Genomic DNA, 27590 nt, shown 5'->3' on the forward strand with positions numbered 1-27590 from the left:
GGATAACCACACTTAAGCAGGGCTTGTTTAATGTGAGATTTCTCCCCTTCCCTGGCCGCCATGTCGGTGTGGATGTTGTCCAGCTCGGTGGTGCAGTATCCTAATGACTCCTAGTTTGTGCTTCGGTAGACGATGAAAGTCAAACCCTGGTAGTACATAACCTTAGACTAGTACACATGGCCATTGATACTCTAGTTAATGGTCATGCATATTTGCATATGAAATTGATTGTTGTTTCGGTCGTTATGCCCACTGTATTGTTTATAAGCGGTGGGGATAAATGCAGTCAATTTAAATTGAAGAGGACATTTAGATGAATGATGAAACATTTTTCTCAATAACTGTTGTGTCCAGATGAAACTGATTATACTTTCTGTGATTTTCTTAACTGGATTATTGAGGCATGCATATAGACAAAATGTGAGGTTGTTCTAGGCCAGGTTTTGTGCAATTGATGGTGTTGGGGTGTATGAGCTCCCACATTTCTGAAAATTGATAAAATCATCTTTCTAAAAGTCAAAGCCTCCAATCACCTATATTTTTTAAAAATATATTCATTTTATTTATATCATGTTTCCCTCTATGAAGCATGTGCGGTTCTTGAAAAGTTCTATATAAATACAATGTATTTTATTACCACATGGTCCTCATGTCTTTTTTTCTGAGAACTCACAGTAAATCTAGAAAAAAAAACACATTGTTCAGATGAGAATAGGTGAACTTAAACCAAGTAAGACGGTGAAGAGCTCAGGAGACAGCTGTGGTAATGTGTCTACTTAATAGGTCATAGCAGGGTCATCTTCAAACATACATGTACAACAACTGAAAATAAATGGGTATAGGTCCTACAACATACTGTAATCCTGGCAGACGAGGACCATGCTGGGCTCTTGGGGGAGAGGGTGAAGTGCTTCTAACCAATAATGTTAAAAATCTATGGGAAACAGTGATATGAAAATGTATGTATTTCACGTGGAAAATCAGGTGACTTATTTTGGTCACCATTTCCACAAACAAAAACAAAAACAAAACAAAATTACTTTCATTCTATGTATTGGGCCTCCAAAGGAGTCTCTGAAAATAGACCTGTGCCAAAGCTGAGCCCTTTGAATGCCCAATTCATGAAATAAAAGTTATTTTGTTCGTTTGTGTTTAAAATTAGTCACTTTTACATATTGCAATCCTACTGACCATCCAGGGCATGACTACAGGTATGGGACCTGAATTGCTTGGGTTGGGGTTAGGTCTGAAAAGAAAAACTCAATTTCCATCAAGAAAATAAGCTTCAAAGTAGGCCAAAATTACTAGTTTGGTTATAAATTAATCAAAAACATTACCTTAAATGATGTTTCTCACTATTTCCATAAAAACAGACAAGAAAACTAAAGACCTTTCATTTCATGTGTTGGGCCTCCAAAGGGCTCTCTGAAAGTAAAGCCTAGGTCAAAGTTGTGTCAATGAAATGTGAAAATTAAAGATTTGTTGTAGGGACTAAACCAAATACATCATTGGAAAGGGCTTGACCTGTAAAATATCATTATGTCAGTCTGAAGATTGTAAAAGGCTCCTGCTTTGAATATTGACCTCTAAACCTTCACCTGCGCATCATATTCTTCATAAATTTTATAAGTCCGTTATCATTCTGTTTATCCTCTTTCAATGTTGTATTGTGTAAATTGTGTAAACACAACATCCATTGCACGTTGTCTGTCTTGGAGAGAGATCCCTCCTCTGTTGCTCTCCCTGAGGTTTCTTCCTATTTTTTCTCCCTGTTAAAGGGTTTTTTTTAGGGAGTTGTTCCTTATCCGATGAGAGGGTCTAAGGGCAGGATGTTGTATTGCTGTAAAGCCCATTGAGGCAAATTTGTAATTTGTGATATTGGGGCTATACAAATAAAATTGACTTGACTTGACTTGACTTGACCTGACCTCAGTGCATGTTGGAAGACTTGTCATTCAGCAACAGAAGGGGTTCACATACATGGAAACCAACTATTATAGCGAGCTTCAACTGCAGCTTTTATGTCTATACTGATTATGGGTATTAGTCACCAAGTGGGGGCACTGTCAAATATGGTATATATATATTTTTTTTAAATCACTCATTTAACATTTAGATATTTAAAATCTGATCCACAAATGTGTTTCTCCCCCATCCCCCTTAAACCCCTTGGCATACTCTCATTTCAGTGTTTACAATGTCCAATTCTAGGAAATGCGCTAATATTGTTTAAAAAACTACAATTCCCTTGAGCTGTGCCATGCAGCTTGATACAAAATACCACAGTTGTAGTTCTTCCTTGTTTGCAACATAGCATTGTAAATAGGGCCATAAAAAGATATATGTACAGAATATATCAAATATTTGCTGCAACCAAAATATAAATTACACTGCATTTTGGTGGTTTATTTGAAAAAAGAAAAAAAAGCTTACAAATGTTGATTTATTTCGGACTTATTTTAGCAAGTATTGTAGAAGAACATGTTTTGGGGTTGTGTTGACGTCAGTATCAGGCGAGAGTTATGTAATGCTTTGAAGTGTATGTAAGGAGCTTTAGGCCTATATATATTGTTTTTTAATTATAGTTTCCAAACGTTTTTTTGGCCCCCTCGTGGCTTTACTTAACTGCCCACTGTGTGCTTAGAATGTTTAGCATTTGAAGCTCTCAGCACCTACACAATAATGCATTTTGTGTTAGTAAGGATTAAGGGTGTGTCTTTCGTTAAGGAGTTTTTTTTTTATTGAACAATTTCTCATGTACAAACAGCATGTTTTTAACATATTCACATTAGACCAATGGGATCAGGTAAAAAGAGACAGATGAAAAGACAAATCAAAACAGGTTTAAATTTAAAAAAAAAGTGAAATATAACTTCTGGGTTGCCCCACAAAAATACATCAGAAATACATTAACTGAACAAAGATTATGAAAATAAAATGCATATGTCTTGCTTGAAATGTTATCAAAATGCATTTTAATGCGGAAGCTATCTTAAAATTATGGCATTTTCTACTGAAAATAAAAGGAATGTCAGCCATTTTGTTTTTGCAAAAAGCAACTTGTACCAGTCATGTGATGTGGACGTAGGCCAATACAAAAGAAAAAGGAATAGGCCAAACAAAACGTAGGCATCTCACAATTTTAGAGCCGTTATTATAAAACTAACATGTTTTGTGGTGTGGACCAACATAGTGATTACACATTTTAATTGTGAGCTTGGACTTGTCAGTTGATATTGGCTTGTTGTTGTTATCCTGTACTCCCTATATTATAGTTCTCTCTCTGCTCTCTCTACTGCTCTCTCTCACGTCACTCTCTCCTCTCTCTCTCTCTCTTCTCTCTCTCTCTCTCTCTTCTCTCTCTCTCACTCTCTCACTCGCTCTCTCTCTCTCTCTCTCTCTCTCTCTCCTCTCTCTCTCTCTCTCTCTCCTCTCTCTCTCTCTCTCCTCTATCTCTCTCTCTCTCTCTCTCTCTCTCCTCTCTCTCTCTCTCTCTCTCTCTCTTCTCTCTCTCTCTCTCTCTCTCTTTTCTGCTGCTCCAGATGACAGCGAGACAGTGGACAGTGTGTATGAGACAGAGACTGACCTCCCGGGTTTAACGCGGCCGGTACGCGTGGGACGGTGGGGGTGGTGGCGACAGCCCAGAGGACGATGCGGAGGATGGTGTTGTCCACATGTCACCCCTGCCCTCCCCAACTCAGTCCCACCACACGCAAACAACCACCACGTCCACCTGCTGCACCCCAAACATATACCCCCACCACCACCAACACCACCACCACTCCACCTCCACAACAACAGCAACAACAACAGCAGCAGCAACGATGACAATGACTTCACCACGCCCAAGGGAGGCTCACCCTATGAGGCGTCCCGTCTACATTCCTGATGACATTCCCATTCCCAGTGAGCTGGAGCTGCGGGAGTCCTCTGTGCCCGGCGCCGGCCTGGGCGTGTGGGCCAAGACCCACATCAGCGCGGGCGAGCGGTTTGGCCCCCACAGCACACTGCACCATGGAGCCGTGGGCAAAGACAGCTCCTTTGGATGGGAGGTAGGAACCACCTGTGTCTTTATCTGTGTTAGTTTCACATTTGTCAGTGCCGCTGTTTGCTTGCCCTCTCTGTTCTTTTCTTGCCGCTGTCTCTGTCTGTAAAACCGGATAATTTGTTGATTTCGATTGAGTGTGACTGCTCCATACACCTGATATCACAAACAATCGAATGAAAAAGATGATTGAAGCAGTGGTAAATCCTTGAGGAAGGTAAGTGAATGAGTGAGCCATTCTCCTGTTTCGAACTTCCACTTGTCATTCACAGGCAGCCATCTTCACTGGCAATGATGCTCATTCCGTTTACATGTGATGGGACCACATGTTTAAGCCTTCGAATACACACACACACACACACACACACACACACACACACACACACACACACACACACACACACACACACACACACACACACACACACACACACACACACACACACACACACACAACACACTCTTCCAGAATTTCAGCAGCCCACCGATGTCAGATGGAAAAATCTGGCTGATTAGTGGAGGTATCAGCTTTTCTGGGCGTCGGTCCGAGCGAGCGAACGCGCTCATTTGGTCACGCCATCCGATATGGAAATGGAAGAAGCGTGGCCCTATGCGGCGGCAGTGTATTGAACTATTAATTTTCATTTCAACATGACATTACAGGATATTGAAGTTGCTTCAGTATGCTCATTAAGAAAAAAAAAGGGAACTCCCGATTTCTCTCTGCCGCTCCCCTGTCTCTCTTGTATGGCCAATCAGAGATGAAACACACTGGCCTGCTTTTAATTTTACTAACTTTATGTGTCTTCTTTTTTGGAGAGGGGGCGGCCATTCACATAGGCTAATATTACAGTCAGTCACATTCACATCCAATTAAAAACAGACTCCAAAAAGCTATTCACTGGAGAACCATCTCTGAAAGCATACAGTGCATTAGAGCAAGAAGCAGGGCTGCCTTATGCCGGGGCACAGTTCAGCCATACTCTTTCAGGTATGAAGAAACAGCGTTCTGAGGGACAAAAAAAGAAAAATCAATCATTTCTGGGGATTTTTACACTCATTAAATACAGTATTTAGTTAATATCAGAGATACTAAGATAACAGATATGTTGTAAGACATATATTATAAGGAAAGGTATTATATATGGCTGTGGGGATCTAGTTAATCATTCTACTAAAAGTGACATTTTGACACTACAGCAATATCTGAACAGTCAGCAGACCACCACAATGGTCAGTACACCAAAATGCCTTAGCATCACAGATGGTGCCTGCTATCTCCATAACTATCCTAGGTCTATGAAGTAAATCTTATGCCAAACAAAGACAAATGAAAAATATACTAAAAGTGTCAGTGTGTGATTTTATTAACAATGTTAGCCCTTCTTTGGAGAGGATATTGACCAGCTCCATGCATGCAGCAGTTTGATGTTGGCCTGCGGTCTGTTCTCAGGCTTATTGTTCCCTATGGTATCAGCACACCTACATGGCTGCAAAACAATACTTTAAAATGGTATTTGTTCAGGGCATCTGGGTAGCGTGGAGGTCTAATCCGTTGCCTACCAACACGGAGATCGCCAGTTCAAATCCGTGTGTTACCTCCGGCTTGGTTGGGCGTCCCTACAGACACAATTGGCTATGTCTGCCGGTGGGAAGCTGGATGTGGGTATGTGTCCTGGTCGCTGCACTAGCGACTCCTCTGGTCAGTCGGGGCGCCTTTTTGGGGGGGAGGGGGAACTGGGGGGAATAGTGTAATCCTCCCACATGCTACGTCCCCCTGGTGAAACTCCTCCCTGTCAGGTGAAAAAAAGTGGCTGGCGACTCCACATGTATCGGAGGAGGCATGTGGTAGTCTGCAGCCCCCCCCCCCCCCCGGATCGGCAGAGTGGGGTAGAGCAGTGAACAGGATGGCTCGGAAGAGTGGGGTAATTGGGCAGGTTCAACTGGGGAGAAAAAGGGGGAAAATCCCCCCCAAAATTGTAGTTGTTCACAAATTTCAGTTTTTTCACTATGCCACATTTAAATTATGGACAAAAGAAACCCAGTGACTATTGTTTATGATTTCTTAATAATAAAGTGAATAAAATCAGAATTTTAAGATGAATTTAGTGGTACCCCCAAACATCCAGAATGAGCCAATAAACCAATTTAGGGGTTGCTCATGAGAAGAAAACAAGAAGTAACAGTTCCTGAACAATACAAGTATGTTTGTGAGTTTTTCGTAGGTTTCCTGAGGGTGTGCAAAATCTTTTTGCGGAGACGTTCCTCCGAAAGTCTCCATATACAGTTACCTAGATTCTTCTCCTCTGACAAACTAGATTTGTCACCACTTTTTACTTTTAACAGTGTTTGTAAGCTATGTGAGGATGTTATCCAAAAATATGTTCTCTGCCAAATCCCGTGTGTTTTCCCCCCAAAATTTGAGGGGGCGTGCAGAAAAACAGAGCACAAAGGCGGGCGCTGCATGGCACCAAGCTCTGATGAATGTATTCATTAATGTTCATACTGCAGCTAGAGGAGTTTGGGGATGCAAAGAACGCCCCTCAAAAAAGTACTCATTCCCCTCTGTTCCCATGTTTTTGTTTTTCCTGTGGCACCTCCTCGTCTCTCTCTCTCTCTCTCTCTCTCTCTCTCTCTCTCTCTCTCTCTCTCTCTCTCTCTCTCTCTCTCTCTCTCTCTCTCTCTCTCTCTCTCTCTCTCTCTCTCTCTCTCTCACTCACTCCTTCTCTCAGCTCTTCAAATTCCCTTTTAATGCATATTCATCGGCCAAGCTTTGGTTCTTAATTCTCTGGAAGAAGTCCTCACTTGGCACTCAAATATGCATGCATGCACAGATGGAGAAATACCCTGACACAACCAGAGTCTCTTGAAAAATTAGATACATGCCAAAACAAATACTCTCCTCTTCAAAAAAGAATAAATAAATAAACAACCCAAAACATTATTGCTCATCAATTTTTTTTTTTGTCTTCTTATCAGGGATCCCTTTCTTCTGTGCCATCCTGTGATGCAGGAACCGCTGCGGTGCCTTGCTCCTGTCCCGTTCATTAGTGCCACGCTAGTTACTGGATATCCATGTCACAGAGATCTTTGTCTGAATGTTTATCTGACATATCGGCCATCTTAGATCAATAAACCACTCATGAAGGTATGCAGACGACACAGGGAGTACATTCCGAATCCTATCTGCCCGTATATTATGTCCCGTGACTTTTGCTCAGAGCTGCTCTTTTGTGGTGACATTTTGATTTTTTTCCCTGTAGGCAGAGCAACTGTGTTTTTTATGCTCACTGTGTACTTTGCCTTTAGCCCCAGCTCAAACTTTCCTCGTCCTTCAAAAAAGCCTTGCTCTTTGCTCCCAAACGTGCCAAGAAGGAAGTCTTGCACCCTTCTCATCCTCTCCTGGTTCTTTCTTGGAAGTCCCATTTCGGGCAGGGACTGGACTCGGGCTGTATTATTTTTTAAGACATCCTGTCTGGTTTGGGACTCGAAGCCCTCAGGGTCATTTACTCTCCCAGCCCCTCTTATCGTTGATAGTCATAACAGTCGGCCTGTTGATAGCCATCGACAGACTCCCTTAGGAGTCCTACACCCCCAACACCCTCACCCCCCCACACACCACTGCCTTATCACCTACCCTTCTCTACTGCATTTGGTCTTAGACAAATAGACAGTCTAGGGACAGAGAGAGAGAGAGAGAGAGAGGGAGAGAGCGAGAGAGAGAGAGCATTGGGGTGGAGGTGGGGAGAGAGGGGCAGGGAGAAAAAGAGGGCCAATGGAAGAATGTTGGAGAGTGATGACATGGTTAGTAAGAGGAAGAGAGAGAAAGACAGAGAGGGAGAATGAGAGACAGAGAGAGACAGAGCAAGAGAGACAGACAGAGAGAGAGAGAGAGAGACAGAGAGGTAGAGAGAGAGAGAGAGACAGAGAGAGACAGAGAGGGAGAGAAATTGTGAAACAGGAATGGGTGGAGATGGACTCGGTAAGGTGAGAGAGAGAGAGAGACTAAAAGAAAACATTAGTCTTGGAACCTCACACACTCAGGAAGAGTACAGCATTGCTATTAGGAACCCAGTGTGTGTGTGTGTGTGTGTGTGTGTGTGTGTGTGTGTGTGTGTGTGTGTGTGTGTGTGTGTGTGTGTGTGTGTGTCCTCCCCCCAGCTCACAGCCAGAACGGGGGGGACGTGTTATGAATGATAACAAGTGATGTGATCTAAGATCTCTACATTGGTGTAAATATAATCATATCTAGCGGAAACTTCATACATTATATCCGAGTTCCTCATTGTGGGAAGGAGGTTGTTATTAAACAGTTATCATAGTGATTATACTTCCATCTTGAACTATGCTTCCATCTTAAAGCCATATGACAGTTAAAGTATTATCCACATTATACTCGGCAAATATCCATTATATCCGACAAATTAAGCCGCATTGACTCCATTTGTGTGTGTGCTCCAGCACAAACTCATGACATTGTGTTTTACTGCAACCTAAAAACTCAATCATATAACTCCAACAGTTACCATGTGTTTGCAGTAATTTTACCAAGGTGTCATTTAATACCTGAATTAACGGGTGTGAAGTCCAGATGATGGAGAGAGAGAGCGAGAGAGACTGACCAGGGGTGGGGGACGGAGTGGAGGAGCGGGGGTTGGAGGAAGAAAGGGGTGTGAAAGTGAGACAGAAAGAAAGAGAGAAAGGGCATGAGGGAGAGCAAGAGAGTCAGCAAGAGGAGGGTAGAGAGGAAGCCCAGCGTTGTCTGTCCCGGGGCGTAAGGGGACTGGAAGAGGGTGTTAACTCAGACTCATTTCAGCGAGACGGACAGCTCAATCTACGAGCTGCTTCGCTGCAGGCCATGGCCATTCGCCTCTGTCTCAGACTGCCTTGTCGGGCCAGCAAAGAGTCATCCATTTAATAACTATTACACCCTCCCTTTAGCACAACATGATAGAACGCCAGAGCCCCGGGTCTTGTGTGTGTGTGTGTGTGTGTGTGTGTGTGTGTGTGTGTGTGTGTGTGTGTGTGTGTGTGTGTGTGTGTGTGTGTGTGTGTGTGTGTGTGTGTGTTTTAGTGGTTGCCAAACCCCTAGGATAGGGAGGAGGAGAGGCCCTCTGAGACTGCAGTATTGGGCTCTACTGTCAGAGTGAGTGCTGCTATTATCTGGCGGTGAGATTGGCCTGGCTTGGCTATTGATAGAAGCATGTCACTTGACAATGGCTGCAGGTATTGTGCTGTTCTATGACTGGCATTGTATGGACTGCCTGATCTAACTTGTGTCCCCTTGTGACTGCCCGTGGACACATAAGGTGTAGAGGGCAAGGAGAGAGGGCAAGTGTGTGTGCCATGCTATGGTGTGTATGTGTGTGTGTGTGTGTGTGTGTGTGTGTGTGTGTGTGTGTGTGCATGCATGTTGTATGCATGTGTGCATGTGCACCATAATAAGTAATATAACTATCATGTTTAGATAAAGCGATCCATAAGCTTAACTATGCTTCCATCTAAAGCAACTAATCCATTCCAACTATGTTTAAAAGCTCTTAAGTGAAGTTAGCATTGAAATAAAACAATCAGACAGTAACAAAAGGAAAAGAAAGAAAGGCACACAAAAAGGATAGTGAATCAAATATCTTCCTTTGTTTGTATGAGGAACATTTCATTGGTGTCACGTGCTACAATAGCGACTCCAAATTTATTGATTCTTGCATTGTTGCTTAAATCAGAGGTTAAATTCATAGTCATTTGCTGATCTGACTAAGTGGGTTTAAGACTCAGAAACCCAAACAAAATCCATAGTACAAGTTAAAAAATGCACTGGTGTCACTATTGCAAATTAATCTTTTTTTCTGTCTCGTTCTTGAGACGTTAGCATGTTGAGGACACAAGGCACTCATGCAAGAGTCGAGATTTGTGAGGCTCACAGTCAAACCCGAGGCCATGCCCTGGAAAAGCGGTATTGATGTTTACTCTCGGTTCTCCTCACCCCGTGACCGCAGGGGCGTGTCCCTGCACCTCTGAATCATGGCTTTTGTCACTGCTGCAGCACCTTTTTTTTTGCCTTTGTCATCTCACTTTATCTTTTGTTCCCACTGCCTTGAGTGTTTGCCATCTCACAAAAGCCTGGAAGGTCAACAGGCGAGTTGGGTGTTGACTGAGAAATCTCATACGCCAACTGGTGAAGATGCGGAGGTGTCATTGCCAACTCACCTGCGCATCACGCCTGGTAGATTAGTGGGCACTTTCTCAAACTGTCAGCGCCGCCCTTGCCATTAATGAAGCATTGTCAAGCCACAGAGAGTGAGGGTTTTATACCTGGGAGTGCAAATGTGTTGTCCAGAGGCCTTTGTTTTTAGGGCATGAGGATGGGGACATGGTGATGATCTATTGTGCATTTTTATATAGTGAGATGTCCTATGTTTCCACTGAGCCTTTGGACGAGGTCAGCACATGGGCTCGCAAGAGCAAAAACATATCACGGCGTCCATGTCACCCCTCTAGCCATGTTTCTGTCAAAGAGATTGTTTGCAACGGTGGACCTTGGGATGACTTTGTTGCCAGGCAAACTTTTTTTCCTCTCTCTCTGTCTCTCTTTCTTTTATTGTTTGCTTTATGCGGTGTGGGGTGATTTTCCATATCAGTATCATTCATCCAGGGATGTGTGGACAGAGGGGAGAAAAGTATGCTAGTTCTTCTGTTTACCCTGTTATTGACTTAGTGATAAGCTAAGACGTCTGGCGGGCACTCATATGCTGCCAAGGGCCTACGTGATGGATACCCATCCAGTCATGGCATCATGCATCTCCTTCACCCTTCACCAGGCCCTCAATCTTCAACTCGACAGCTAGCTTTTCATGATGACGCTGGGCTTCTTTTGTTCTTTAACTAATCGCTAAGCTAGCCTAACGTCCTTGTCTTCAGACGTTGGGGAGAAGAAGTCCTGGGCACGCCCTGACACTTATCTGTCCTGAACCCCACCTCTCGCCTCCTAAACTGTTTGCTTGCCTTTTGTGTTTTCGCTTGCAGGGCAGATGGCCAAGTTCCTATCCATCTAGCTAGCTCTAAAAGGCATTCAAGGTGCAGTTTGTGACTTGTCTGTTGTGTTTGCCTTCCATAGCAAGGTGTTCTTTATCTTGATGCTCGACCCAAGGGACGACTGGTACCGAACTGATAGGGCAGCAGCTGCCAGGTACTGTCAGTCACACCAAGGTAAAGGATATAATGTAAAACGAGAGACTGGCTGAGCTGTAGTCGTTCCCTGCTTCATTTGACTAATGTGCTACCTAGTGTTCTCACAGTGGCAGAGATGTTCTGCTGTTGTGACAGCGGGTGTCAGTCAAGGTTAGAGAAAACCTTTACAAGCCGTTAACACATCGCACCTTCATGCAATATGAACCCATTACTCCCATTGTCCTTTTGAAGATAGTCACCGTCCCATCATTTATTTCCAGTCGACGTGAGTCCCTGCCGTGTAGGCCACTGTTATTAGGCTGTCCTGCATGAGTGAAGCCCTTAAGGTAAATGGGTTGATTAGCATCTCTTTTCGTAATCAAATCAAGGCCATGTTCTGATGAGCTCCTGAGAGTGCACCTCTTTAAAGCCACTTAAGAGGAAAAACAGCAGGTCCACTTGGATTTGGTTACCTGGATATGGTTTTGCTGCAAAGTGGAAGATAATTACAAACGGAAAGTTTGCACTAAATGGACACTATTTGGATCTGATTTTTTTTTTCCTATTTGATTTACAATATTTTGTACTATCTCTGAGTACAGACAGCAAAGTATTTTAGTTTTGCATGGCGGCCCACAACTCAACTTGTTATTTGAGTTTAGAAGTACACAGATTCAAAACTGTACCGTCTACTCAGTTTCAGATATATTCAAGATTGGTGACGTGAAATTTCGTGTTAATATGAGGAGTGACTTTGGCCCACATGCGTCCTAACCCTCACATTTTAATGATAGGGATATCAATCCTGCGGTTTCTAATAACCATATTGACCAACAGCGTGTGGTTTTCTCCCATCATTACTTGACTTTGAAAGAAACCCCAAGTTTACACACGGAGCGAAAACACTGGAGAGGGAGCGTAACACCACAAGTCCTAGGCGCTGTAATATCTTCCATTCACGTTCATTTTATGTAGGTTTTAAACATGCCATTAGCCAATTTAATCCAATTTTCCCAGCTTTCGGAGCACTCCAGTGGAACAGATTCCATCTAATATTAAACATATGGTTGCCGTTGCCCCTGGAAACACTACAGCAGCACCGGGCTTTCTTGAGGAGCTGTTAAAGACATGTCTCTTGTGTCCCAGTGCAAACCATTGTCAATTATCTTCGCTGAACACAGTAATTGATAACGAGGAAGCAGGGCAGCAAATTAAACGTCAGGTTTGATTTGGAGCCTGATGCCTTATCATTTGTTCATAACTCGTTACCAACATCTGTTAATTAGTTAATAAATTAATCCAGGAGGCCCAGATGAAAGCTGCACAGGCTCCTGAGGAAGTGGATGGGGCAAAGTCATCCATCTTTGAGGAGAGTGGAACTCGACAAATATTGTCCCTGGGATTTGGGCTGTTATTACTTGGTCATTGGTTTCAGACCTCAGCCACTCCAGCCAAGCAATCTCAATGGAAGCTCTTGTCTGCCCTGAATAAACTCCTTCCAGTCTCCTCACGCATCTTCTCCACAATGCTGTCCTTTATTGCATGAGCTTTCTAAGGGCAGGCGCACTTTAAACATGCATTAAACAGCTCCCACATTGGTCCATCGATCTTTTGTGGCCAAGCGCAGGTAACTCCTGCCCAAACCTCCCCTACCACCCCCCCACCCCCACCCTACAAACACATCTGGTGAAACCCCATCGTTCACGGTTGACCTGATGAATAGTTCCATCAGTAAGGCCCCGAGGGCGAGAGCAGACAATGACGCTGCTCTGTGCCACTGTGGAAAATGATGGCATTTGTCAAATGCTGTTTATGCCGTTGATTAAATTCATGGTTTCCCTAGGAAATCTGGACTTGCAGCTTGCATGTTAGCCTCTGACACCTCCCCAAACTCTTCCTGCTAGGTTTTTTCCCCAGTTCTAATAACTTAGCCAATAAACCAGGTTTAAGTCAACATTGAAACCATTTTTGTTTTTTATCCAGACCGTGTGACTGTGTTGTGTGTACATGTGTGTATGCATGTGTGTGAGTGTGCGCATCCTGCGCGCGTGTGTGTGTGTGTGTGTGTGTGTGTGTGTGTGTGTGTGTGCGTGTGCGTCCTGCGTGTGCATGTGCATGTGTGTGTGCGTGTGTGTGTGTGTGTGTGTGTGTGTGTGTGTGTGTAGTGAGGAGTGTTGCAGAGGGTTCAGCTGACTGCCAGAGTTGGAGGGGAAAGCAAGAACTATTTGGCAACATACACAAACACACCAAACACACCCATACACATTCATGTGTGTATGCGCACACGTAGACATATACACATAGACAAAAAACATGCACGCTGATTTTTCATAGCCGTACGATACGAGATGTCTGGTGGTCACAGGTCACTTCAAGTCCTCTCATTCTTGCTCACTTTCACTCCCTTACTCCCTCTTTGTCTTCTCTCTCGCTCGCTCTTTCTCACACTCCACCTCTCCGCTGTACCTCATGTACACAACTATACTCTCTATCGTGTCCTGTTTGTGATCTTTTCCGTGAATCAGTTCGGTAGTGGCGACCTACTAATCAGATTCCCGTTGTTGTGTTGTGATGACCAAGGTCAGCGGTCACGTACCATGCACAGCGCTGCTGTGAGGGCTCCACAACGTGGGGTATAGACTCTGTGGCGGAGGAGTACTTTGGTTCGGTTCGCACGTGAGCTGGTTATTTTGTGTTGGTTGCTTTCAAGTAAAACAGCAGCACTGTGTGTGCGTCCTGTGTATGCGTGTTTGCATGTGTTTATGTGCATACAGAATCACAAAAACACACACATCCATATGTGCGTGAGCATGCCGATGCGTCCATGCGGGCAGGGAAGTGATGTTCTCCAGTGTTGTTCTTTCCTGGACCTGGCCATTTGGAATAACAGGGCAAAGTGAAAGGCTAAGCAGAGATGACGACATCTGATGTAAAAACAGTGTTGAATTGTTGAAGTGTCGAACACGCCGGGGCCGTCTTTACTTTGGAAAGGCTCCGGAATCGCTTGAGTGATTTTCACTCATTTTCTCCACCACTGTCACCAGGAGTGAGACCTGGAGCCCTGTCTGTTTAAGATGGCAAGGAGGCTTTGACAGAGTCAAGATTTGCTCTAGGTGTTCATCTGAGAGTATGTGTGTGTGTGTGTCTGCATAAATCAGCTTGTGCACTATTCCACTCCCTACATTCCCCTAAATCTGTCAGATCCCACCCACCGCATACACAATGCAGGTTCTCACTGGGACGCTGGTGGAACATATTAATTTGGTATGAAGGCCTGTGTTAAGATGTCATGACAATTAGAATAGATGTAGCCCAGACATTTCGGACATGAGATATCGTTGCCCCGTTTGTTTGCAGTGCGGCACACAATTCATCATGACAGTGAAATGGCCGGTGTCAAGCAACATTAGAGGGGCGTATGTTGGACCTCTGATTGCTAGTGTTCCAGTGATGTCAGGGGGTTTCTTCACTATCGTTGCAAGAGGGAAGGTTTTGGGATTTATTTTTTTTAAATTTTTTTTTCAAAATCCCACACATAAATAAAAAAGGAACCATCTTTATTTTCGCTCAAAGTGTAAGCGAGCCATTTTCTTTAAATCAGTGAGTTCAATCTTGTTAATTGGTAATGGAACTGAGTAAAAAGAACCATTTCTAATTCGCATTTGTCCTTAACACAGACTTTCAGAAAGCTGCTGCCAGTTTCGTAGACAACGAGTGACAACATGCGTTTCTCTGCAATATTACACGAGGGAGTTTGATTACCAATCAATAGTAAAGACTTCTGGATATCTTAAACTTTCACTGCATACTTTCTGCATGATTATTGCTGTAAATTTGTGGAGCCAAACCCACAAAGTCCCTGCTGCACTATGATACAAGACACGGAGCTGGAAATGTGACAGACATGCGTAAAGGAATCCACAATGCCTGTAAGAGAAACCAGATAGGTCCATAAACAGGTATATTTATTACAATGCATTTGTGGATGATGCTGTCATGGTTATTTCTTCTTCTTCTTCTTCTTCTTCTTCTTCTTCTTTTTTTTGGGGATTTTTTCCCCCTTTTTTTCCCCAGTTTTACTTGGCCAATTACCCCACTCTTCCGAGCCATCCTGGTTGCTGCTCAACCCCCTCCGCCGATCTGGGGAGGGCTGCAGACTACCACATGTCTCCTCTGATATATGTGGAGTCGCCAGCCGCTTCTTTTCACCTGACAATGAGGGGTTTCACCAGGGGGACGTAGCGAGTGGGAGGATCACCCTATTCCCCCAGTCCCCCCCCTCCCCGAACAGGCGCCCCGACCGACCACAGGAGGTGCTACTGCAGTGACCAGGACACATAATACTAATAATAATAATAATAATAATAATAACGATGCATTTTATTTGTGGGTGCCTTTCAGAGCACTCAAGGACACCTTACAGGACAAAGTAAAAAACAAGCAGCACCGTATCAGACAGCATAAAATCAAAACAAAGAAGGGTAGACAATGAAAAATTAGTACAACAGATAAGTATAAAATCAACATCTGCACAAAACTCAATGAAGTGTGGATCAGACTGAATATGCCAGTTTGAGAAGGTACGTTTTGAGATGGGATTTAAAGGTTGAAAGAGAGTCAATATTGCGAATGTCTTGTGGGAGAGAGTTCCATAGGCGGGGGGCAGAATGACTGAAGGCTCTAGTCTCCATGGTAGTCAAGCGGGCCGACGGTGTAGTGAGTTGAAGAGCAGAAGAGGATCTGAGAGTGTGCATGCCCACATCCGGCTTCCCGCCTGCAGACACAGCCAGTTGTGTCTGTAGGGACACTCGACCAAGCCAGAAGTAACACGGGGAATTGAATCACCAATCCCTGTGTCGGTAGGCAACGGAATAGCCTGCCACGCCACCCAGATGCCCGTGGTTATTTATTCTTTCTGGAAGAGTATCAAAAGAAGAACACTTGTAATAAACTGTAAAAAAACAGAAATGTATTGACTTCATTTAACTTCATATTGTTAAAAATAACATCGTTACAGTGCTAATTAACTTGATAAAGATCAATAAAGATGAGGTTTTGTAGGGAACAGGTTTTCTCATGAGCCGTCGTCAGTTGGGGACGGGACATATAGCGACAGAAATGGGAGGCGTTGCAATGGATGGCTGAATGACCTGAGCTTACCTCTTAGTTCCTGTTGAATTGTGGCAAGAGTACTACTGTACAAATGAAGCGTACAAGTCAGAGCAAACAAGAACAAACAGATTTGCATATGGGGTATCGAGCGGAGGGGGGGCATGGAGGGAGACTTAACTCCTGCAAATCTTCTTTAGTCTTGGAACAAACGCGCCATAAGCCCCTCGGTCCTCCTTTCGGTTGTAACTGTCATATGATTCTGCTCTGTGTCACTCTCTCGGAGGAGGAGGAGGAGGAGGTGAGTCAGTGTCTGTGGAGCCGGTACACAGCAGCACCCAACGCGCCACCCGGTACCACAGAACTAGATGATAAAAGCTCTCTGAGGTGCTTAGCATGCGGCCATGTGACATAGAGGCTATGCCAACTGTCAGAACAAAAGACTCCTCGTAGGCTGTGCGTTTTGTGTGTGTGTGTGTGTGTGTGTGTGTGTGTGTGTGTGTGTGTGTGTGTGTGTGTGTGTGTGTGTGTGTGTGTGTGTGTGTTTGCATGCACGTGTATGTGCATGTGCTGGGAAGAAAATGCGCCCCACCCTTTCCTGTAGATAAAAGTGGTGGTTATCGATTCTGTGCGTTCATCTCATCAGGCTGTCCAATCAAAGCTGACCCCACAATACTACATATACAGTTTAGCAAAACTAGACCAATAACTGAAGTGAATTGTTCACACTTTCTCTGAAACGCAAGCCTATGATCCATTCATCATTTCATCAACCGCGGACATCCTAAGAGATACCCACTGTAACATCTTTAAAGAGTACCATAATTCATTTTGATATTTTATTGTGTATTCTATGATGTCGGAGGAGATTCTCCCTGCTTTCAAATGATGGATGTCTCATTTTGGAATGAAGTTCTCCATGCGTTTTTTTTGTTGTTTGTTTGTTGTTGTTTTTTTGCTGTTATTTGTGGAGTCAGACTATTTTTCGGTGGCAAAGCCTGCTCCCCTCTGCTGGTGGAGACCTCACAGCACTACTGCGAGGCTGAGGCAGTGGATATGTGACTCTTGCACAGCGTGGCTTGCTTTGTTTCATCAGAGAGAGAGAGAGAGAGAAGTACTGATGAAAAATGTGTGTGTGAGTGTGTGAGCGAGAGAGAGTGAGAGAAATATATATAGAGAGAGAATTACTGATGAAAAGTGTGTGAAAGAGTTAGAAAAAGAAATAGAGAGAGAGAAATAGAGTGAAATATATAGAGAGAGAGCGGGAGAAATAGAGAGAAGTACTGATGAAAAGTGTGTGTGTGTGTGTGTGTGTGTGTGTGAGAGAGAGAGAGAGAGAGAGAGAGAGAGAGAGAGAGAGAGAGAGAGAGAGAGAGAGAGAGAGAGAGAGGAGAGAGAGAGAGAGAGAGAGATGGAGAGAGAAAGACAGAGGGAGAGAGAAGTACTGATGAAAAGTGTGTGTTTGTGTGAGAGAGAGAAAGAAAAATGGAGAGAGAAAGAAATAGAGGGAGAGAAAGTGAGAGAAATGGAGAGAGAGAAAGACAGAGGGAGAGAGAAGTACTGGTGAAAAGTGCGTGTTTGTGTGAGAGAGAGAAAGAGAAAAATGGAGAGAGAAAGAAATAGAGGGAGAGAAAGTGAGAGAAATAGAGAGAGAGAAAGACAGGGGGAGATAGAAGTACTGATGAAAAGTGTGGGTCTGTGTGAGAGAAAGAGAGCGAGAAGAAGTGAGGGAGAGAAAAGACATTCACAGTATCACACAAAGGTAGACAAATGTAAGTTGAACACACACACACACACACACACACACACACACACACACACACACACACACACACACACACACACACACACACACACACAACCCTTGGAACAGGATGTCTACCTACCCAAGCAGAGCAAAGACAGCTCTTTTGCCCTCCTCCTCCAGACTCCTCTGGGGGAGGTAGAAATGAGGCTGCTGACTCATCCCGTGGCACTATCTTTCTGCTTCCCCTTCCCTTTCTTCCTATGTTCTCTCGGTCTCCATTGTATCCCTTTTTTGTAAACATACAGGCAGGTACACGCAAACACAAAGAAGCCCTGTTTGGTACTACACATCTACTCTACAATAATACATAAACAAACGCACGGAAACAGACACACACAGCACAACGCCCTCTCTGCTTTTCAGATGACGGATCACTTTAGGAGTTAAGCGTCCCTCGCCGAATGTGGAAACTCGCTGTGTGCACCTATACACATATTGGCCCACACACATAGTACAAGCACACACAAGCCCACATGTGCACATATATTTTTACACACATTTTCTGTCCTGTTCTCGTGCCGTTCTTGCAGTAACAAGAGGGCTGCCTCCACTCTTTTGTTAACACAAAAGCATAATGTCAATTACTGACCTTTTAAATGAAGACATGTCGGGTTTTTTTTTTTGAAGGACCAAATTTAAAACATATGATTTGATTAGACCCAAAATGCAGAGCCCAACCTTTTCTTATAGGATTCATTGATTTTTCAAAACCCCTGACAAACATTTTCGTGGCCTCTCTCCCTCCTCTTTCTCCTCTTTCTTTCTTGCTCTCTCTCTCCTCTTTTTCTGGCCCCTGGGGCCCCAATGCTTCTAATTCGGCCTTATCAGTGAAGTAATTTAGCCGCCACAGCTTGGGTTTCTGTCGCGCGGCAAGCGGCCCCATTGTCCTGCGCTGCTGTAGCCGAGATAAACCCTCAGATTGAACAAAGTCTGCGCTGACCTTTACAAACTCCCAAATCTCAGTTGGTGCACCCCTCTGACAGAGACTCTCTGCCTCGAGCTCTGTAGGCTCGGAGCATACCAAATGGTATGAATAAGGGACGGAGTGGGTGAAAGGGCGTGTGTACGTCCATGAAGGTGAGTGCATGTGAGAGTGGTGTGTGTGTGTGTGTGTGTGTGTGTGTGTGTGTGTGTGTGTGTGTGTGTGTGTGTGTGTATGCGTGTGTGTGTGTGTGTGTGTGTGTGTGTGTGTGTGTGTGTGTGTGTGTGTGTGTGTGTGTGTGTGTGTGGGGTCAGGGTGGATTGAGCGAGCGTGAGATGGACAAGGGTGAAGGATTAAGATGGCTGACTGAGCCTCTCTATATTTCCAGTGGCACTTCACTCCAAGAGAGAGGCCCAGAAAAAAAGTGCAATGCAAGCAAAGCATTCCAAGTGTGCTGATTTTTATTTTTTTTCTTTTCGTTTCTCGTTCCCTTTCTGGTCGGAGGAGAAGCAAGCTTTAGTGAGCGACTTTCATGGACCTCTCGCCTCTCTAGATGTCTGATGGCCCTGTAGTGTATCATCAGAAATATGATTTCTTTCATTTAGCCCAGTTTGTGTTCGGCTCCCTGTTTGCCGCTGTAAGTGTCCTTCCTTGAAAACGACTCACTGAAAGAGCCGTGACAAAAGCCCCGTTGAACCCCTCGTCTTACCTCCATTGTTGCCCATCATGTCCCTCATTCCTTGGCAGGAGGCCCAAGAGGAGTCTGTCAGGATTGTTGCTTTGACACACAGCAAAACGGCTGGAGGGGAACAGTTGAGTCCAAGTGCCTGGTGGGGGCAGAGGGGGTGGAGGAGGCGGGGGTTGGGATGGTTTGCTGGGGCGGCTGGAGCCACAATGCACCGAGAGTACCCTCACCATTGTGAACCACTGTCACCCTTCAGAGCCACTCGACTGGCTCTCCACGCAGCAAATCCTCTGCGCTCTCTATTCCAGCCGTCTGTCGGTCAGGCAGGGAACCTCATCAAAAGGACTTGGAGTTGGAGGTTGAGGGGGCGTGAGTGTGTGTGGGTGTGTGTGTGTGTGGGGGGGTGAAGTATTGTCTGTGGGGTTGGGTAGTTCAAATGATTGGGGGATTGTGGAAGGGGGCATCACAAGCCCCTGAGTCAAAACGTGGGCCTACAGAATCAGGAGATGGAGGATTGGAGACGGTCAGCGCTCCTCTATGCCTTGGTCAAGGCTGGCCCTTCATCTGCCCCCCCCCCACACACACACACCCCACCTTATACGCCCTCTACCCCTGCCCACCACCTGCCTGCCTGCCTGCCTGCCTGCCACCACCAGTGTTCCCAGGGAGATGAGCGCCACGGAGAAGAAGGCCCATGAGGGATTAACTTTTCACATGGCTGGGAGTCCTCGTCTCAAAAGACCTGACAACCCCAGACGGCTTGATTAAAAAAGAAAAGAAGAGGAAAGGAAGGAGGGAGGGAGGGCAGAGAAGGAGGAGAAGAGGGGGGAATTCTTCACATGATGGCCCTGAGAGGAGGATTTTGGATATTGGGTGTCTTTTTTTTTCCCTCCTTCATCCAAAGCCCCCATGTGTTGGTTGAGAATGGGTAAATTGTTCCCCCCTGTTTTCTCAGCAGTTCCTGTGTTGCCCTGGCTAAAGACGTGGGTGGGCACCAGAGCATATTATTGACTCCTCACAGAAAATTCGGAGATGTCATCTGGGAAAAATAAAAACAAAAACTTCATGGCGGAAGTTGTGGTCTGTAAGTCAGTGAGCAGGCACGGCTACCGTATGTCTTGTGCATAGATTTAAGTGCAAACACATAACAAGCCATTGTCATCCCAATTTCCTGTGATATGCTGAAGATGTGATATATTATTTATATTCACCTGTCAGTAGCGTGTTATCAAAAGCCCTCTTTTGCGTATGTCTCTGTTCTGTTTGTCCGCATTACATTACAGTCAAGGAAGACGTTGGCAGAGGGAGTTGGCGAACCGTTGCCGGCTTAAAGTTCTAGTGTTCAAGTGGCAAGGCGCCCTATTTCCCCTCACTCTATCCCAGATAAATTGGGGCCTCTCAGGTTTGTCTGTGAGAAACAGAGGACAAAAATCAAAACAAATGCTCCCACTGAAGTGAAGATGGGAATAGGGGTTGGCTTTCCTCTCTGGCTAGCGGATCAGCAACTCAACCTAGCGGGACAGCGGGCCACTTAATACCCCCATCTTGTCCAGGTAGAAGAGTGGCCGAACAGGGAGGTCAGGGAAGGTAGCAGGGTATCGCCTTACAGATCACCACTCACCCTCTGGCTTCCTCCACATGGCTCACTTACCCTCATCTCGTCTCTACGGCTGGGACACACACACCATCTCTTCCCACACCCTTTGGCTGGGATACAAACACCCAATGAAAATTTGTCCCCGGAAGGCGAACACCCGGTGACTATCTAAATGGCTTCTGGGGTGACCTGAAGACTGCAAGGATGCTAACCAAGCTCTCAGGATATCAGGATCTCAGGATTCCCCCGTTTCTGCTGCATTGACCGGTCGTCGTGTTCGGCCACATTTACAGATAATCGTAAAATTAGCTTTATAGAGGATTCACGGTAATGCAATTTAGCAATCCCCATGGTGGCACTGTGTTTGTGAAGAGGCAGGAAGCTTGAGACAAAAATCAAGCAGCAGACATAAAAACATGGAAAACAAGAGAAGGAGAAAGAAAGAGAGAGAGAGAACAAATGGAGGAAGAGAAATATTGGATAACTGGAATACTAAAAACTTGATATCAAAGACTTGTTTACCTGCTACGGCTGTGATTAGTATGAGGGGTATAAATGCATTTTTACAGTCACAGTACCAAAGTCTTTATATGCAGTGCAAAATGCAATGGTTTTTAAACAGCTAATTGCTTTAGTCAGTGTAGGTAGACTAAATCTCCTCTCAAATCAGTCCAGGTTATTCACTAATTATCCTGCTTTAAAGATCCACTAAGTGATTTCCCTATGGGTTTTCCCTGAAGGGTCTTCCTTGCCTTCTAAAACAGCCAATACTGTGTTGCTATTGCACTCCACTGACAGGTGCAGCTGAGCCTCGTTCTTCTAGATGCGACGACTCATCTAGTGAACTGTCACTTCCATTCGCGTACAGTATTCGACCCACAAAAGTAATGACTCGTGAGAAAACGCAGCCTGTAAAGACTCGGGGGGGGGGGGGTGAACAAAAATGAATAATTCAGTTACCTGTCCAACAGAACACAAAAAATGGACGTCACTTGGAATTCCTCTGTCCATTGTCAGACCATGCCATCTTGAGAAGGCCATGCCAATATTCACCCTCGTTTTCCTGCTGTCTTTGGTGTCTTTTTGTTTTTGTTTCAGACACCTCGTTGTGTCTGCTGGTAAGGTATATTGATGATCCTCCATGCTTGACTTGCACTGAGCAGGCAAGGGGCCGTAAACAGTAGCAGGTGTAGCCGATGTGCGCAAAGCTGTTTTTGTTCTACGGCGAGTAAGCCCCTCTGGTCACATGGTCTGACCATAGCGGCCTTCATGACGAGGACCCGCACTTTGTTGAATATATTGCTTATGCTAGCTTTTCCTGAACCGACGAAGCATTTTGAGTTTTGATCTTCTGTTAGTGTACATTACTTAAAACACATTTAAGAAATATATATATATATATTAATTTTTCAAATATGTCTATTCTTTTTTTTCTTTTTCTTTTTTTTGCCTAATAATTTGCATATTTGGACTTTTAAAGAAATATGGCCTCAAACACACAGAACCCTCTGCCGTCATTTGTTTTGCAACTTGGACGTTATACTAGATAGCACCAGTGGAAGTACAGAAGTGCAGGGTATGAGCTCCACCCTTTAGGTCTGTTGCTGATCCACTCCATAGAATGGCCAAGCCTCTACGATGAGCTATGATGATCTTGAGGGAGACATCTTAGACGTTCTGTAGGTGCCAGTGCTGGAGTACATACAATGAATACTGCATGAACACACTTGGTGAAAGAGCAAGTAAACTGTCCATACTTCGTTTTTGTAAAATATCAATAGAGTCGTAATCAAAGTCAGGCTGGGGCAGAAGGCCACGTAGTGATTCATATGGATAAAATGTCAGCAATAAATATATGAAATATGTGATCTGACAAAAATTTCCACTTTAAACTTGGACCCCTTCTTTTTTTTTCGACTGGCATTGAATAATAGAATTCATACTATAATGTAGTGACTAATATTCTCTGCCTCCTGTTCTGAGTCTGGATCCAATCAGCATTTCTCTGTCTGAGCTCTCCTTCCTCCGTAACACAGCTATCATTAAGTGACTCATTTAGGCCATCACAGGTAGGCCCACATTATAGCCTGCTGTTGGCTTTTGATGGGTAATGGAGTTCCTTCTACTGTAATGCATGTTAAAGTAGATGGAGCTAATGTGACCCCTATAGTTTGGAGCTGCATTAGTGCCGGAGGACTCAGCAGTGAGCCTTTAACCTGGGGACAACAGGGCCATGATTATGTTCACCGCAGGGTAGGTTTGGCTGCAGGACACGCCGCTATACGCACAAAGGGATACGCACTCAATGATATGCATATGCCAGGGCTATAATTTCACTTTTGCAGTTTGCGTTTTTCTGTAGTTATTTATTATCCAGTTTGTATTCCGTTTTAGTTTTTAGTGATTTTAGTAGTTTTTGATTAGCTTTTAGCTTCTAGTATCTAGTCACCAGAGTAAGCCAGAAATGCACTGATGATATATTTTTTTCTCCTCACACTGAAAAAGAACTTCCTCTGGATGATCTTTGATTTAATTAAGCTAATTCTATAAAAAAAGTTGATTTGGGTCTTTCTTCCCTTTTAGATGACTTATAGAGGTTAGTCAAGGGCCAGTCAAGCATTATAACTGGATATAAGCCTTGATTGGTAATTTGACACATGTCCATACAAATATCGGGACAGCTACATGTTTACACACACACACACACACACACACACACACACACACACACACACACACACACACACACACACACACACACACACAAAATGCTGGTGTGTCACACAAAAAAGACAGTTTGACCACAGGACCACACTGTTCATCTCCTTTCCACTATATCAGCACTTCATTTACCTTTTTTATACTCTCCCTCTCTTTCTCTCTGTCTCTCTAGAACACACACACACACACACACACACACACACACACACACACACACACACACACACACACACATATACACACACACACACACACATGTATACACACCTGCCCTGTAGCCAATCGTATTTCAAGATAAATCTCTCCTCCCGTTCTTGTTGTCTCAATATCCTAAGCCACTAGACACTGAATAGACCACAGGGAAAGTTGATCTCACAAACCCTCCCACACACACACACACACACACACACACACACACACACACACACACACGCACACGCACACACTGCGTGTGGTCCCACCACCTCAGTACTTACCCTGCTCTCTGATGCTTCAACAGGTCCCAAGGTTGGCTTCTTGGAATGAGTGCTACACTTTCACATTCTTCACTATCTCAGTGCCTTATATTGTGTAAGAAGTCATTGGTGTACCTCTTTGGTTGTCTTCTTTCTCCCTCTCTCTCTTTCTATTTTCCTCTGCCCCCCCCCTTTTGCATAATTCAAATCAGAATCCCCATGCGAGCACCTCGCTCTTGACCCAGCTTAGAAAGCTCCTGATTGCTTTAATAGTAGTCCTTGGACCTGGAAGGTGGGCGTCTTCAAGGTACACCGGTGAGAACTTTGTGTGTGTGTGTGTGGGGGGGGGGGGGGGTAACAGTAACAGCAGCCAAAGGGTGGTTGATTAGAACTGACCTTAAGTGTGTCATGAAAAAAGAAGGAAATACAGAAATGCAAAGAAGGGTTGATGGGGGGGGGGGGGCATGGGGGTTACACATGCTCTTGCATAATTAGGGTGGATGGAAGTGTAGAGGGGTCAAGTAGAACGAATGAATGGTCAAGCAAGTGAACTAACAAACTACCAGGCACACATAAACACACCCCACACATTAATGCGCACACGCACACACATGCATGCACGCACACACGCACACACATGCATGCACACACATGCACGCATGCACACACACACACACACACACACACACACACACACACACACACACACATAAAAATTAATAGGGAAGTGTTCACTTTGAGGTAAGTAAAGTGATGCAGTGATGGAAAAGCTACTGGTGCCAATCCCCACTGTGAGGATGGCCTACTCTAAAACACTGTACTTTAAAGTCAGCAGCTCTCTAATGGAAATGCTTGCAGCTGTATGAAGTGGCAGGACTTTGTTTAAAAAAAGCAACAGCACTTTGTCAGTCTACCCTGGGTAAGCAAAAGGACTAAAATACCAAGTTAGCTTCCACAAAATTATAGAAGCCAACCAGAATGTTTTGCAACAAAGGCAGAGTCACTGCAAGGCTAAGCCCTCAAATAGTGGGATTGCCCTAACGTTAGCCAAAGTCAGGAGCCCCTAAGTAGGGCCAAGATAGGGTCAAGGTGAGGACTCGCTGGCCCTAAGATTGAGTCTGAATTAGGTCGACCATTCAAAGGCATTGAAAGGAGTTCCTGAGCCTCCTTTTTTTCCACCAGCAAATTGGGAGGAAATCTGGCTATTGTGCAGAGTTTTGAAGTGGCTGGTGGTGGTGTGTGTATGTGTGTGTATGTGTGTGTGGGGGGGGGGGGGGGGCTGCACACTATGCTTACCTATAGATGAGAACCCAGACAATGGGTCCTGGGACATCCTAGAGAGGCTTTGAAATCCCTCTGGGCTGGAGACAGAGGTGGCCCAGAGTAGCTCCCGGTGTGGAAAGGTCAACGGCGGTTGGTCAGCAAAGTTGAATGGAGGAGACCTTATGGGACCAATGTTAACATGAGAATCCATTTTGAGAGACTGGAGAGGATATGAAAAGTTTTGTCCCAAACTGGTTCTTGGACGAAAAAAAAAGAAAAACAGCGGAATTTACTCAAAGAAAGTTAACGATTAAGGAAACTAAAACAAAGCATTCTACTTTTAATTTTTATTTCTTTAGTTGACAAAATGATACCGCCCTTAAAGACTGGACTCTATGCTTTAGAGATTTTAAAGACTGATTTCAGATCAGGATCTTCTGTTGCTCCTTCTAACATATGAAGCGCATTGTAGGAATTCACTTTTTTTTTAAAGTGATTCAGAAAATGATAGTGCAACATCAGCAACAGTAACGGCGTCTCCATCCATGTGTTATTATTTTGTATCAGATATCGGATAACATTTCCCAAATTTTTAGGCTCGCTTGAATTGAATTAACTTTTTGCTGCGATAAAGAGAAACGCAATAAATTGCAATGGGAACACATTTGTCGAAAAATAAATTCCACGTGCCTGGTATTTAATCACATGATCAACCGTTGGTGTGTCTTCGTCGTTGGTGCTGAAGTGTGGACATGTGATGCAGGACACCTAGCCTTACGTCCATTTGCTCAAACCGATCTGATAGAAATGGACCTTAATTCACATGATTCTTTTGCAGTATTTAATTGCTTGCTTAAAATTTATTCGAAAATTGGATGGATGATTGGCTGATGGTAATAATGGGCATATGCCTTTGTTTATCAAAGGATCCTTAGCAAGGTGTCCATCTTTAGTAAGAGTCATTAGAGAAAGGAAAGGAAATCTAACAAGGACTAATACATTATTTTGGTTCCCAAGTTATCATTACTTGGCAGTTTTCATTAAATACTACTGGTGTCAGTCTGACCCGGAGAAATGTAAAAGTTTATTGGTTTAATTAAGCATTTTGAAACATGGCCTTTGCTGAAACCTCAGGGATCCTGTTGTCTATAAAGAGCGGTTGTTGACGTATTTGATTTTGCTGTTGTTGGTTTGAGGCAAGTCGTTAAAAGGAGGAAAAAAAGATACGCCTGACAAGTCCGATAAGGCTAATTTGAATAACTTTCCACTGTCTTTGTGAGGAATGTAGTCAGGGGCCTCGAGCTCTGCCTGCTAACTAATTAACTTTATTCAGAGCACCCGCTGTTACCCTGAGAAATATGTCAGACTGATTGGCAGACAGACTGTGGTCTAGAAAAGAGTAAATTGGCAATGCTTCAGCAACTGTCATTGAAGTTTTCATAGCAAAGCAGCTAACCCCTAGCTGCTCCAGTAATAATAATAATAATAATAATAATGATGATGATAATGGATTATATTTATATAGTGTTATATCTTGATACTCAAAGTGCTTCACATTGTAGAAGGGGGAATCTCACTTCAACCGCCACCAATGTGCAGCATCCACCTAGGTGATGCAAAGGCAGCCATTTTGCACCAGAACGCTCACCAAACATCAGCTTGAGGTGGAGAGAGAGGAGTCATTGAGCGAATTACACAGGGCAATGATTAGGTGGCCAGATGGTGAGAGCCAGGTTGGGAATTTTGCCAGAACACCAGGGACCGCTTACTCTTTGCGATAAGTGCCATGGGATCTTTAATGACCACAGTGAGTCAGTTT

At 44.3% G+C, this 27590-nt stretch overlaps 1 protein-coding gene across 1 annotated transcript in view; it reads left to right on the top strand.

Annotated features, from left to right (window-relative positions):
• The first annotated feature begins 3621 nt into the window (after window positions 1-3621).
• prdm16 (PR domain containing 16) overlaps window positions 3622-27590 on the top strand; it is a 134234-nt gene continuing 110265 nt past the window's right edge. The window contains exon 1 of the mRNA XM_056299293.1: window positions 3622-4052. Coding sequence (XP_056155268.1) covers window positions 3675-4052 — 378 coding nt within the window. The 5' untranslated portion in view covers window positions 3622-3674. The remainder of the gene's footprint in view (window positions 4053-27590) is intronic.

Source organism: Lampris incognitus, chromosome 2 (assembly GCF_029633865.1).
Source record: "Lampris incognitus isolate fLamInc1 chromosome 2, fLamInc1.hap2, whole genome shotgun sequence".
NCBI lineage: Eukaryota > Metazoa > Chordata > Actinopteri > Lampriformes > Lampridae > Lampris > Lampris incognitus.